This window comes from Pezoporus flaviventris, unplaced genomic scaffold, assembly GCF_033815535.1.
Source record: "Pezoporus flaviventris isolate CSIRO_AGI_PZ_B2104156 unplaced genomic scaffold, CSIRO_AGI_Pfla_v1 ptg000008l, whole genome shotgun sequence".
NCBI classification, from domain to species: Eukaryota; Metazoa; Chordata; class Aves; order Psittaciformes; family Psittacidae; genus Pezoporus; species Pezoporus flaviventris.
Window position 1 is genome coordinate 3,011,671 of NW_026892556.1, and position 14,167 is coordinate 3,025,837.

Sequence of the window (14,167 nt, forward strand, 5' to 3'; positions counted from 1 at the left end):
TATTATAGTAATATACCATGGTATAGTAATATAGCATGTCTATATTATAGTAATATACAATGGAGAAGTCAAAGCATCACTTCTTGTGTCACCAAGGGAGCAGGAGGGTGACAGTGCCCGGCCATTGTGCAGAACTGCAGCTCATCCTTAAGCTATGGAGGGTGGCAAAAAGCAGGGGACAGGGCTCCTGTGTGGCCCCAAAGGTGCCAACCAGTTTAACCTGAGCCTGTGAGCAGGATGCATCAAGCAGGCCTCAGAGCTGGGTATGAGCAAGGAAGGACAAGGCCTGTGTTTCAGCCCGTCAGGCTGGGTGCACCTCACTGCTGCTGTCTGACAGCATTGAGCAAGGCTCATCATCAGAAGGGTGCCAAAGAGAGCGATTGCCTCTGATCCCCTGCAACGGGAGCAGCAGTCCTGAGAGCCACCAGCGTGTCCTGTGGCCACCCAAACGCCTTGGAGACAGGGACAGCTCTGAGGTCATGGAGGGCTGGGTGAGCATCGCTCCTCTTCCCACCCTGCGAGCCCTGGCTTTTCCTTTGGGCTCTGCAGGCAGTCAAAAGCTGCCCCTGAGCCAAGCCCTGCGTGTGTTTGTGTTCGTTTCGTTCTTTGCCTTGCAGGACTTTTGGCAATGATCCCAATGTCTTCTTTTTGTCATCCCTGTAAATTCAGGAATGCTGCTGGTTGGCACGGGGAGCGCGCCCACTTGAACAGAACCAGGTGACTCAAACACCCACTGTTCTTTGCTTGGGGGAGATTTTAAGCAGGGTTGACATCTTTATCCCTTCACTTGAGGCAACTCAGGCAAAAGGAACAGCCACAAACCGGTGTTAACCTGGGTGTTTCCTCCCTTTGATCATTCTGAGTCACTCAGCCTTCATGTTCTCCTCTTGATTGGTAGCAAGGGGCATGGCCAGTGGGGTGAACAGTTCAGCTGACAGCACTGAGGGTGGTTCTGGCTCTCCCAGTGCCCACGGCTGCAAGGATCTCCACTTGATGCTTGTCCTTGAGGTGCTGGCACAGGGTGCCCAGAGAAGCTGTGGCTGCCCCATCCCTGGCAGTGTTCAAGGCCAGGTTGGACACAGGGGCTTGGAGCAAGCTGCTCTAGTGGAAGGTGTCCCTGCCCATGGCAGGGATTGGAACTGGAGGAGCTTTGAGGTCCCTTCAACCCAACCACTCCGTGGTTCCATGATATGGCTTGAATCCAGCTGTGGTTTAGGTTCTTGTTGTCTGAGACCAGAGGTGTGTGGCTGCACTTTATCCCTGTCTCATTTACAAGCAGTGGGAGAGCACCCTCCAAAATGGGAGCTGCTAATTTTAAGTGTCAACGTAGCTGAAGGTGCCAAGCCTTCCGAAAGGGGAAGGGATGCATATCCAGCTACACTGCCTTAGCTTCGTGCTGCTCTGGGGCACTGGGTGTTTGCACCGCTTCCAGGACATTCAGTCTTTAGTGTGCAGACATAATCCTTTGTTGTGACAACCGCAGAGGTAGGAAGTGATTGTGAAATCCCTGGTCTTATGGAAGAGGAGCAGGAAGCACATCTGAGGTGGTTTGCACTCTGCTAATGCTCTCCAGCCCCTAATCCCAAGGGCTTTCCAAGTGCTAACTGTTAAGAGCTGCCTGTTCTCAGCAGCGGAGGCTGCTCTGGTGTCGCACAGGGATCTGAAAGGACCTGAGTTAAATGCAGGGCTCAAAGCCCAGATGAGCAGCTGCCCTTGGAGGCAGGCAGGAAGGGGGCTGAATTCAAATGACCCATTACTCACTCCATGTGTTTTATTCCATCTTCTGCCCTATTTCCCAGCACTCTGCTGAGATGGGGCTGGGGCTGCACAATGTGGTGCTTCCTGCTTGTGCTCCTGCCTCTCGCTTTACGCTGGATCAAAGGAAGTGCAGATATCCTAGAATCCCAGCCTGGGTTGGAAGGGACCTTAAAGCTCATCCAGTCCCAACCCCTGCCACGGGCACGGACACCTTCCACTGGAGCAGCTTGCTCCAAGCCCTGGCTCCAAGGCTCCATCATGTGCAGCAATGATTCCTGTCCCGTCCCCAACCTGTACCACCGCAGCCAGCGAGGACTGAGAGTGCCCTCTGCTGCTCTCCTGATCGGCATCCTTCCATGCAGCATTCCTGAATAAACAAACCAGCTCTTTACTACACAAACCAGCCCTGTCATAAACTAAAGGTCTTTTTGTGCAGGCTCTGCAGGAGCCTGGCTCTGTATTGCAGCACCAAACAGAAAGGATCATGCCCCAGGATAAAAATGGATGATATCCAGGATAAAAATGCACGATATCCAGCATCAATCCCGAGGTGAAAATAAAGCACTTGGAGGGAATCGCTGTCCTTTATCCATTACCTTCACCCCACAGCTTTTCATTGCCTTGGAGCTTTTAAGTCATGGAACTTCCATTTCTTGGAGCTGGCAGCACCGTGTGCGTGATGCACGGGCAGCGATGGGACCCGACCGCACCTCACAAAGCCCCTGCTTATTGCAGCACCGCAGAGGACCACGAAGCTCCACTTATCGATGCCCTTAGTTCCTGCAGCCGGAAAGGAACGGGTGTAGGTGAGGAGGGGGGGGTGGATGTGTCAGGAGAGCTTCCTACTGTTGGAATTAGGAGGAAAAAGGAAAGGGTAACCCCGCTTGCACTGGGCTCGGCTTTACCCACGTGGAGAGCGCCCGCGCCGCACGGATCCGCTCCTACCCCCGGGAATTCGGGCCGGTCCCTCGCACCCAAGCCTCCTGCACCCCAGGCTGTCACTCAAGGCGGAGCCCGCCCCTTCCAGCAGCCTATTTAAAGAGGAGCTGGCGAGCGCCTCGCTCCGAAGGGAGAGGAGGACATCGGAGGGGAAGGAGCGAGCCCGCCGGCAGCCTGGATCCGCCGCTCGGCTCGGCATGGCCGGCAGCCGGGGCACCCTGACCTGCGCCCTGTGCATCCTCCTCCTCGCTCCTGGCTGGGTACGTACTGCGCGGAGGCAGCTCCTCCTCGCTTTGGTGCATGGGGATGCTTTCTGCTGCCGCCTGCCCCTCTGCAGGGTCCTGAGAGCAGCCCTGAGTCGGCCCCTGGATCTCAGAGCTCTTGGCAGATGGGGATGGAGTTGGTGTCGCTCCGCTCGCGGCTGCTGGAAGCCAGCCCTGGTTTACACGGGGGAGAACAGAGAGAGTGAAGTCGCTGAGTTTGTGCCACTGCAAGGAATAAAAGCCTCCTGTCCCAGCTCCTTACCAGCACCATCCTTCCCCTGCTGCCACTGAACCCATCCGTGTGCTCCCCAAACAGGGCATCTCGAGGGGATGCAGCCTCTCCAGCTGATTCTGCTTAGGACTTTTGTGTGCTGTTACAGTGCCAGAGAGGGCAGGGACACGGCTGCAGCCAGGAATGGCTCTCAGTTGCAGTGAGTGCCTTCGGGATGGGTGAGGGAGTGGGTTCACAGGGGCACAGTGCCTCGCAGGGGTTGTTTGCTGACACATGCACTAACCGCCTGGTTGGTGCTTTGCTCCTGGCAGCGCTTGGCATGTGCCAGCTCCTTTCCTGCCAGGAAAGGTGTCCTGGGACCCAGTGCTGCCACCAGCCAAGGCAACCCCTGCAGTTGGGGTGGTCCTTGTGTTCCTTACACTGAGTCAGTGCAAATGGAGCTTTTGCCTGTCTTTGGGCTCTGCGAGGGGTGTTCAGAGGCTCAAGCAAGGGCATTGAGCTGCTCCTCCTGGCCCTGTGCTGCTCAGAGCTGAGAGCAGGACCAGGGCTGCTGGAGGTGTCTTCAGCTCAGGCTGGGCACGTCTGTGCCATGGGGGCAGTGGTTCTTTCTCTCCTAACAGGGTGCTGTGCAGCAGCCTCAGGAAGGTGACTTGAGAGCCTGGGATGGAGGGAGAGCTGGGTCTTGGCTGCTTCATCTGCTGCCAGCCCTGCAGCGTGAGAGGGAACCAGGGATGTGTTCACGGTGTTACTTACACTGTGGCTCCTGCAGCACTTCGTGCACAGCCAGCTCTGCTCCAGGTCTCTCCTTTCCCAGCCCTTTGAATGCAGCCACGAGCCCAGATCCTCTTTGGTTTGGCCTCAGTTGGTTCCCTGGGCTCCTGTGGATGTTGTCAGGAAAGAGAAGCCCTGACGGTGGCACAGAGGTGACACCGAATGGTGTGAGCTCCTGCCCCCCCCTGCTGCCTTCCTGAGGAGCAGAGGGAATTGGTTCATGGGAGTGTGAAGCAGGAAGAACGCTCTCACTTCTTCCACCCCCCCAGGTAACTGGGGTTGGTGCTGGCAGCTGGGAGGAAGCTTGTTGTGTCTTGTCTGCCGAGCAGATGGGACCTGGGAGCTGATGGAGGAGAACGTGCACGGAGCACAGGCAAGGGAATCCTCCAGGCAGATGGTTTCACTCCCACTGGGGCTTGGCCACGGCTCCTGGGAGTGGCAGATCCACACGCGGGGAATCGATAGGAGAGCCGCCAGCAGAGCAGGCGGAGCTGATATTCCAGGCGTCAGCACTTCTTATCCCATCACCTTGATCTCTAACACTGGTTCTGCTCTGCAAACCCCAACAGCAACAGGGTCGAGGCGATAGTGAACTGCTCCAGCCCTCACAGCATCCCTCTGGCCTCGCTCCAGCAGCTCCATGTCCTGATTTATCCTCTTTGAAACTGCTGTGGGAACCACTTCAGTAACAGGGAACTCCTGGAACCTGGCTCAGTGCTGACTGTCCCCAGGTGCAGGAGCTCCCCTCTGCAGGCAGCATTCCCATGCTCCCTGGGAGCCAGGGCACAGCTCTGCTCGTTCTCTCCTCTCTTGGGCCTGGAGCAGGGGTTATAAATAGGAGGAGCTGACTTTGCTCAGCAATAAACCCAGGAGCTGCAGCACACCCTGGGGCCACTGGACCGGGTGAGGAAGAGGCACGTCTGCACTGGGAAGTCTGGGAATGCCGTGAGGATACGGGGGACTTGGGCCTTTTAAGCCACGCATCTGCTGGCAGGTTGGGTGTAATCACCCAGCAGGTCTCCAGTATGGTGGAGATCTGGGTCCAGATGCTTTTCAAGCACCTGTGATATAAGGAGGAAGGGAACAGGAGGCAAAAGCCAGTGGTCAAGTTCCTGTGGTGAGTTATTAAAGGAAATAAACAGCACCGACAACGACGAATGAAGCCAAGAAGGAAAACCCAGCTGGATTTGACTCCATTGCATTCCCTGTTATCCTGAGAGAGGCCGTTTTGGTTTGGTTTTCAGTAGCAGGGCTATTTTGAGAGGGACTCTTTCTATGGCCTGTGGCTGACGCTGCATTGGAAAATGCTGCTCCTCCTTAGTTTTTTCAAGTGCATGGGTTGCATCTTAATATAGGTACTGTGTGAGGGACGTCCCCCCTCCCTCTCATCCATGGTCGAATAACACATCCTTTTGGACGCTGCAGTGATTGCCTGCATGAAGCGCAGTGAAAACACTGCTGTGTTTTCAGTGGCTTTTATTGCCCTCTGTGGTCGGGAGCTGATCCCAGCGATGTGCCGGCTCCCACCAAGCGGCTCTGGGAGCAGCTGGGATACAGGCAGGAGGGGCCGGCTTCCAACAGCCCTTTGTGCTTGGAGTTGCTGCTAGTTCCTGCTGAGCAGGGTGAGACTCTGGGAGGATTCATCCCTGGCAGTGTTCAAGGCCAGGTTGGACACAGGGATTGGAGCAAGCTGCTCTAGTGGAAGGGGTCCCTGTCCATGGCAGGGTTGGAGCTGGAGGAGCTTTAAGGTTCCTCCCAACCCAAACCAGGCTGGGATTCAATGACCCCGATTTGTGAGTTAAGGTTCTGGCTGGACCCCATCCTGCACTGTACCGCACTGGATGTTGCTGCAGAACAAAGCAGTTGGCATCTCCTGACCCCACGTGAGCTCAAGGCAGAGCAGCTGCTTGAAGCAACAGCCACAACAGCTGGAAAAGCTTTCCTGCTGTTATTAGTGACAAACACAATATCCGAGGAAGCTGTTTCACAAGCAGGGGCTGGATGGGACACAATGAGTGCAAACAGAGCTGTAGCAATGCAGTCATTTGACCTTGATTCCTGATTTCCCCCCCAGCTGCTCTTGGGCTCATTCCAGCTGCCTGGAAAAGCCCCTTTCCCTGCCTGGCTCTTGCTGATGGAGCTGTGAGGTTCTGCCCTGTTGGGTGCTCCCCTCTTCACCCAGCTCACAGTAAGGCAGGATCCCAAAGGTGTTTGCTGGCATCATCTACATGCAAGGGGTGCATCTGCCCCTAGGTTGGGTGCAGCATCAGAGCACTGCTAGCTGGAGCAGTGCTCTTGTGTCCCCCGAGCTACCTGGAGAGCATCAATGGGCAGAAACTGCACAGAAAACCAGGCCAGGGCTGGTGCCCGGATGCTCTGGGGAGGTCTTTGTTTAGAAACCGTGTGTTCTGCATCCTTCATAGCCATGCTTTTACATCTTGGCACATCCAGCGCTGAGGCTGCGTTTGATCCAGGCTGGCTCGGGATGAAGATGCTGCAGAGGGAGTTACTGGAGTGCTTGAAGCACCCCGGGGGAGCTCACCCTCCTCAGCCAGAGCCTGAGCTCTGTTTAGCATCTCAAGTGCTGTAAAGCCCAGGGTGGGTATCAGGAGGTACCTAGCACTTCCGAAACCTCACAGGTGGGCAGAAGCAGATCCACAAGGTCCCAAGGGCAGCTGTATCCTCTGCAATGGGGAGAGGAGGGGACGCACCTCTGGGAATAACCAAGGAAGGATGGCATCCAGGGACAAAACAGGACTTGGAGCTTTAGGATGGGGTTTTGGTGCTGCTAAAAGGACTTTGGGCAAGTCCTTTCACCACACACCTCAATTCTCCACCTTCAGATGGGCCTAATGATGCTGCTCCAGTCTTTGATGTCTTCTTCTATGTAAGAGCTGGGAATTGCATCCTGACAATAGCTCCTATTTCCTTGCTTCCAGGGGAGCAGGGGGCTGAGTCACGCAGGGGATCCAAGCCCCTGCTTGTTCTGTTTGCTTTGCCCATGGCTTCCCAGAGCCAGCTTTGGGCTTTATTTTCCCTTGAGCCTCAAGGAGTTGGGGATGAGGAGGTGAGCTCAGCCCTGGGAGCTACAGCACCTCCTCTGCGGCAGGAGAGTGGGGTGAGGTCCTCCCCTCCGCTCCTCTCACCGGGTCGCTCGCAGCAGGATCCTGTTCCTCACTCCCCTGCCCGGCTGCCTTGCGGAAGACTCATTCTCTCCATGCCTTGTTTGCCCTCCAGGTCGAGCCGCAGCCCTGCCCGTACCCATGCCTGTGTCCCTCCCAGCCTGCGCGCTGCCCCGCCGGCACCAGCCGCGTGTTGGATGCCTGCGGCTGCTGCAAGGTGTGCGCCAGGCAGCTGGGCGAGCTCTGCTCCCTGCAGCAGCCCTGCGACCATCACAAGGGACTCTACTGCGACTTCGCCAAGATCCACAGAGGCAGCGGGATCTGCTTAGGTGAGAGCGGGCTCTCGGGAAACCCTCGGCAGCGTCGGAATTCCCTGCAGCGCTTGGAGCTGCATCCCGCAGCACCCGATGGGAGCCCCGGCAGCCCGCAGGTTCCCTGATGCCAACACGCACGCACAGCCTGCTTCCTCCTCGCCACAGGCACAAGTGGGGTTTGGGATGCTCCTTTGTCCCTCTGAAGTTGGTAGGAGGCATCGGCTCATCCCGTAGTGCCTGTGGGTGGACGGCACCAGTCTGGACTTGGGCTGGGAAGTGTTTCTTGTCAAATCTCCCCACCTTGCACTGGGGGTTGGTGTTTTGCACTCAGTGCTTCAATGCAAGGGCCGTGTGGGTGGGAACAGCTGGGCAAAAGGAGTGTGGATGTAGAAATGACACTGAGCCAGGTAAATACACAGCATGGAATCAGGGAATGGTTTGGGTTGAAGGGACTTTAAAGCTCCTCCAGCTCCAACCCCTGCCACAGGCAGGGACACCTTCCACTAGAGTAGCTTGCTCCAAGCCCCTGTGTCCAACCTGGCCTTGAACACTGCCAGGGATGGGGCAGCCACAGCTTCTCTGGGCACCCTGTGCCAGCGCCTCAGCACCCTCACAGGGAAGAGCTTCTGCCTAAGAGCTCATCTCCATAGAGCTGTTTTCTCTGCTGCTGCCTCTTCTCAGCCAGCAGAGGAAAATCCGGCTGCTTTGTGCCTGGTTTGTTCAGTTGCTGGTTTTAAAGCATGCAGAAATGATTCCGGTGTAGAGGAAAACCCCCGATGCTCTCCTGAGTCTCCCACTCCCTGTTCAAACCCAAGCCTCCTCTGCCTGGAAAGCCAGGAAGTGATCGGCCCCTGCATGGGGCACCTCTGGAGTCGCATACATTTGGGTTTTGACTCTAAGCAATGAATTTAGCTTGGAGAAGGCGTTTTCTCCGTTCCTAGGAGAGGTTCTGGGAGGTTGTTTTGTTTTCCTCCCCCAGTTATCGTGATCTTTAGAAGCCCCATGAGCTCCCTTGTGTAAGCATGGGTAAACCTAGGAGCTGCCGATGGGAGCTGAGGGAGATGGATGTAGGTGGGATAGCATCCAGTGGGTGTAAACTGTTGACTGCCTGGTGCAGACTGGAAATGAGGTGTCTGTTTGTGGAGTAAAGGTGGTTAAATCACTGGAACAACTTACTCAGGAGCATGGAAAGGCTGAAAAAGCTGGGGCTGTTCAGCCTGGACAAGAGAAGCTGTGTGGAGACCTCAGAGCAGCTTCCAGTGTCTGAAGAGGGGCTATAGGGATGCTGGGGAGGGGCTCTTCATTAGGGACTGTAGTGATAGGACAAGGGGTAACGGGTTAAAACTTAAACAGGGGAAGTTTAGATTGGATCTAAGGAGGAAGTTCTTTCCTGTTAGGGTGCTGAGGCACTGGAATGGGTTGCCCAGGGAGGTTGTGAATGCTCCATCCCTGGCAGTGTTCAAGGCCAGGCTGGACAGAGCCTTGGGTGCCATGGTTTAGTGTGAGGTGTCCCTGCCCATGGCAGGGGGTTGGAACTGGGTGATCTTAAGGTCCTTTCCAACCCGAACTATTCTGTGGTTCTATGGAGCAAGCTCCATGTCAGACTCCACATTAAGACTGGGCCCCTTTCTAATAGAAGTGATTTGTGTTCTCCATGACACAGGGTTTGACACAAAGATTTGGGGGTGATCCCCCCGTATCCCTCCTCTTTGAAAGTCAGACTTGATGACCACCACTGCCCCTCCTGCCTTTAAATGAGAAATGGAAGTTTTCATGGCAGGAACCCCAGGTGGACCCAGACCGGGATGTCCCCTAAACTGGGTGGAGGGTTTGGGCCATAATGTGCTTGGGTGGTATTTTTGTGGTGTCCACACTGATCCCTTGGAAGATGGGGGATTTTGGAGGCAATGAGGGAAGCTGAGGGTGGAATTGTGGCTGCCCCATCCCTGGCAGTGTTCAAGGCCAGGCTGGACACAGGGGCTTGGAGCAAGCTGCTGTAGTGGAAGGTGTCCCTGCCTGTGGCAGGGGTTGGAACTGGAGGAGCTTTAAGGTCCTTTCAACCCAAACCAGACTGGGATTCTATGAATGCTGAATCAAATACAGGGAGGGCTCAATGCCTCTGAACAGAGAAGAGAGTACTCACAAGCAGAGAAATCAGATGTGATGGGAGCAGAAAGGAGCAGAGCAGTGTTCAGGTGCCACGGGACGAGCTTCTAGGTTGGGGGTGACCACAAAGCTCACACCAGAAGAGACAGGATGGGAGCCATCGCGGTGAAAGCCGCTGTGTTTTTGTTTAATGTCATCTCAGAGCACAGCATTTCACGTGCCACAAATGAGTTCTTCCCTCCCTGCAGAGACCTTGGGGTATCAGGAAGGTAAACACGATCCTGTCGGAAGTCTGGAGCAGGAGAGCCTGAGGGTGCTCGGGCGGCCCGAGTGGGTGCAGGGAGCTGGCAGAGCTCAGCCATGGGAACTCTGCCATAATCCCTGTGGAAAAGGGCAAAAGTCTCCTTGGCGGGAGGGGAGGTGCCCAGCGGGGCTGGTAAATAAGGAGCTGTCCCATTCCACTGGCGCAATCCATCCTGGGGCTTTAATTGGATCAGGTCGAGGGGAAAGTGAGGTCATTGGAGGGTAAGGAAGGGCATGACGGAAGGGTTGAGGTTTGCAAACAGACCAGAGCCCTGAGCAGGCTGGGAGAACAGCACGACCGCTTCACTGGGGAGGAACAGGGCTAGAAAACACTGAGAGAGGGTTTAAAAATAAGCATGAATGGTTGCGGAGAGGGAAAGCAGATGGCTTCCATTTCCATGGAAAAAGTGAGGCTTTGGGACTTCGAAGTAGGAGCTCGGGAGTATTTTTATCCCAAAGGCATTGAAAAGAGTTGCAAGTTGAGGTCCAGCTCTGATTAGAACCACAGCAGCAGCCTGGGTGGATTTGTGTCCCCTCAAGGAGTAGGTGGGATGGGAAGAGGCTCTTGCTCCTTGTTTGCTCCAAACGCTTTCTGCCTGAGACAGTATTCCACGGGTGAGCAGGACTAAGGGGAAAATAGATCAGGTTTCCTGGTAAGCCCCTGCAAGCAGCCAAGAATCCTTCGTGTTGGGAACTTCCCAATAGAGGTTTGTTTTGTAAGGGTCAGGATTGCAGGCATCAGCAGCTGAGGAGAAGTGGCCAAAAGCAGGATTTCTGCCCCGTCAACCACTGAGATTGCAACATTTCAGGCTGAAAAGACCAAAAACCAGCAGAAATACAAAGGATGTCCTCACAAAACTTGTCAGGAGTTATTGAAATGCCTCAAAACGTTCCCCTTCCGTGATATCAGAAGGTTCATCTCAATCTTTATCGTATCTATAATAATTGCCTAAGCAAACGGTTCCCCTGTGGATACAGTCCAACAGGGATTTTGGTTGAGCTCTTGTAAGAGCCTAAAGGAAATCTTTGATAGCCAATTGAAACACTTCCCTTGTTTCTCTTGGGAAACATCCCTGACTTTGGTCCGGGCCTGCAAAACTCTCAATCAGCTACGAGGTTTTGGCTGGAAAACTGCCACTGGAAGAGTTTGGGCTGCTCTGGATGCCAGAACTTGTGAGCTCTGCTGGTGCCCATGGGCTGCAGATGGTGTCAGAGGTTGTGGTGGTTCCTTGTTTTGCTCATTGAAGTTGTACTGGGAAGGAGTGAATGGCTTGCAGGAGGGCTGGGGATGGGAGAGCTGGAGATCAGAACAGAGGGAAGTCAAAGGAGCTGTGGCTGGAAGGAAGAAGAGACTCGCACAACGCAGAGGAGCCCAAAAGGTCATAAACCAGAGTGTTACTTCCCTTCTGTAGGTACCTTTAGACACAGAATCATAGAATCAACCAGGTTGGAAAAGAGCTTTAAGCTCTTCCAGTCCAACCATTCCCAGCACTGCCACTGCCACCACTACCCCATGGCACTGAGGCCTCATCTCCACGCTGTGTGAACACTTGCAGGGATGGCGCCTGCAGCCCTGCCCTGGGCAGCCTGTTCCAATGCCTGAGCACCCTCTGGGGCAGGAATTGTTCCTCAGCTCCATCTAACCCCCCCAGCATCTCCTCAGCTCCTTTCCTCCTTCCCACAGCGCACGAGGGTGCAACGTGTGACCTGCTGGGCAAGATCTACCACAACGGGGAGAGCTTCCAGCCCAGCTGCAAGCTGCAGTGCATCTGCATGGACGGGGCCATCGGCTGCATCCCGCTCTGCTCCGACGACCTGCGCCTGCCATCCCCCGAGTGCCCCAACCCACAGCGGGTCAAGCTCAGCAACAAGTGCTGCGAGGAGTGGGTCTGTGCGGAGGGCGGCGAGGAGAACCGCTTGGACACAGCCATGGCGGGTGAGTGGTGGGCGCAGGGGATGGGGACAGGGGATGTCTGGGGGATGGACAGACCCAAAGCGCCTTTGGGTCGCGGCTCTGACTTGGGGCTGGTTTGGGATTGGTGCTGGCTGCTCTCTGTGTGAGCAGCAAGTGCTCAGCTCTCAAGGTGAGACCTCGGGGATGCTGCAGGGAGGTTCATGCACCCTCTGATAGTGCAGCCGGGATGTGGTAGGAAACGTCCCCACACTTGGCTGCATCCTTCATCAGAGCAGCTCATGGGGTGGACCAGCCCTTTGCTGCTGCTCCTCAAGAGCTACATCAAGCTGGGCGCATCCCGAGCGCTGATCCCTGCCTCGCGGCTCAGTTTTCAGGGAGCATCCAGCACCCAAGCCAGAGGTGAATAACCTGCAGGAGAACTGCTTGGTGCAGACCACGGAGTGGAGCGCCTGCTCCAAGAGCTGCGGCATGGGCATCTCTGCACGGGTGACCAACAACAACCCCCAGTGCCGCCTGGAGAAGGAGACCCGGCTCTGCATGGTCCGGCCCTGCGACCTCCCTGTGGACAAAACCAAGGTACCGGGCTTGGGGACAGGAATGCCAGGGGGTACCCAGGTGGGTGCTTGTGGGGTGTGAGGCTTTGTGATGGAGCACAGGCCTAGGTGGACCCTTCATGTAGGTTGCCCAAGGAAGTTGGGAATGTCCCATCCCTGGCAGTGTTCAAACCTGGTTGGATGGGGCTTGGAGCAAGCTGCTCTAGTGGAAGGTGTCCCTGCCCGTGGCAGGGGTTGGAGCTGGAGGAGCTTTAAGGTCCCTTCCAACCCAAAGCATTCCATGGTTCATGGGACCATCCCATCCCTGTTAACCCGTCTGCTCTCTCCACAGAAGGGCAGGAAGTGCGTGCGGACCCCAAAGCCCCGCCAGAGCCTTCGCTTTGAGTTCTCGGGCTGCACCAGCTCCCGTTCCTACCGGCCCAGGTTCTGTGGGAGCTGCACGGACGGGCGCTGCTGCACCCCGTACGTCACCAGCACGGTGGAGGTGGAGTTCCGCTGCCCCGAGGGGGACTTCTTCCAGCGCAAGATGATGTTCATCAAGGTGTGCTCCTGCCACCACGACTGCCCCAAGGACAACGACATCTTCCTGGCCACCTACCACAGGAGGATGATCGGGGACCACGTCAAGCCTGAGCGGCAGTAGTCCTCCTGTGCCAGACCCATAGGCTGAGGTGTCAAGAGGGCTCTGCAAGCGCTTTCACGGCTGCATCCCAGGACAGCACAGCCTCTTCCCCCTCTGTGAGGGGCTGTGTGTGCCCTTCAGGACCATGCTGTTCACCACCAGTGGTCCAAGCATTGGGAGAACAGCCCCATCTGCTCCAGGCTCCTGACCTTCACCCACCCGAGGCAGGGAAGGGACCAGACACAGGCTTGAGCTTCCAACCTGATCCATGCTCTGCTGGCTGGATGGGAGAGTAGATCCACCCTGTCTCCAGCAACAGGTTGGATCCAACAGGGTGGCAAAAGCTCTTCCCTTGTGCCCACCTTCCACACTTCCATGTGCTCCAGGTCACTCTGCTCCTAAAGAGGCTGGGCCATTCCCTGGGTGACCATTCTCTGGCTGTGCTGTCCTTTGTGCCCTGTTAAACTCCTGTCCTGGTGTGCTGGTGAGGGTGACAGCACAGGCAAGGCAACAGCGAGCTCGGTAGTGTCCAGTGTGGCTCAGGGCCTCCTGTGGGAAGGGGTTTCTGGGGAGAAGAAAGCATCCAGCCAGGCTGCAGCTTCACACTGGTGGGACCGTGACCCAGGGAGCAGTTCTAGCATGGAATGGGTGGGCCTGGGCTGAAAGGGTCACACATCCATTGCTGCATTTCAGCTCCAGGGTCTTTGCTGGTGGGTCCTAAGTCATGGAATCCCAGCCTGGTTTGGGTTGAAGGGACCTTAAAGCTCCTCCAGCTCCAACCCCTGCCACGGGCAGGGACCCCTTCCACTAGAGCAGCTTGCTCCAAGCCCCTGTGTCCAACCTGGCCTTGAACACTGCCAGGGATGGGGGAACACAGCTCTGGTGCCCTGGCAAGAACAATGACCCTGCTGGTAAATGGAATTCCCGAGGTAGCGGCGTGTGCTGGGTGTCTCTGAAGGGGAAAGGAGGATGATCCCTGGGGGAGCAGCAGCCATGCTGCCACACTGCCCACATCTCCCAGTGCATTCAGAGCCTGATGCTGGAGGATGGTCCCATCTGTCCATATCAGCTGGATGCCATCTCATGGCCCACATCTCGGCCCCTTTCCCTGCTCTCAGCCTGTGGAAGCCCATGAGCCTTCTGCCTCCTGTAAGCAGCTGGAGCTGTAAATAATTCATCTGCTCTTCTTTCACTGTGTTCTGAACACTTGTACAGGTTTTGTATCCTCTTAGCACATCCTTGCTCCGGGCCTGCCCTCCCCTTGCCCT

At 56.1% G+C, this 14,167-nt stretch overlaps 1 protein-coding gene across 1 annotated transcript; it reads left to right on the forward strand.

Annotated features, from left to right (window-relative positions):
• The first annotated feature begins 2,816 nt into the window (after positions 1–2,816).
• Positions 2,817–13,110, forward strand: LOC133267592 (CCN family member 2-like). The gene is made up of 5 exons (XM_061450002.1): positions 2,817–2,957; positions 7,201–7,414; positions 11,493–11,744; positions 12,091–12,299; positions 12,609–13,110. Exons 1-5 carry the CDS (start codon positions 2,895–2,897, stop codon positions 12,918–12,920), a joined length of 1,050 nt encoding a protein of 349 aa, XP_061305986.1. The 5' UTR covers positions 2,817–2,894; the 3' UTR covers positions 12,921–13,110.
• Positions 13,111–14,167: the final 1,057 nt, after the last annotated feature.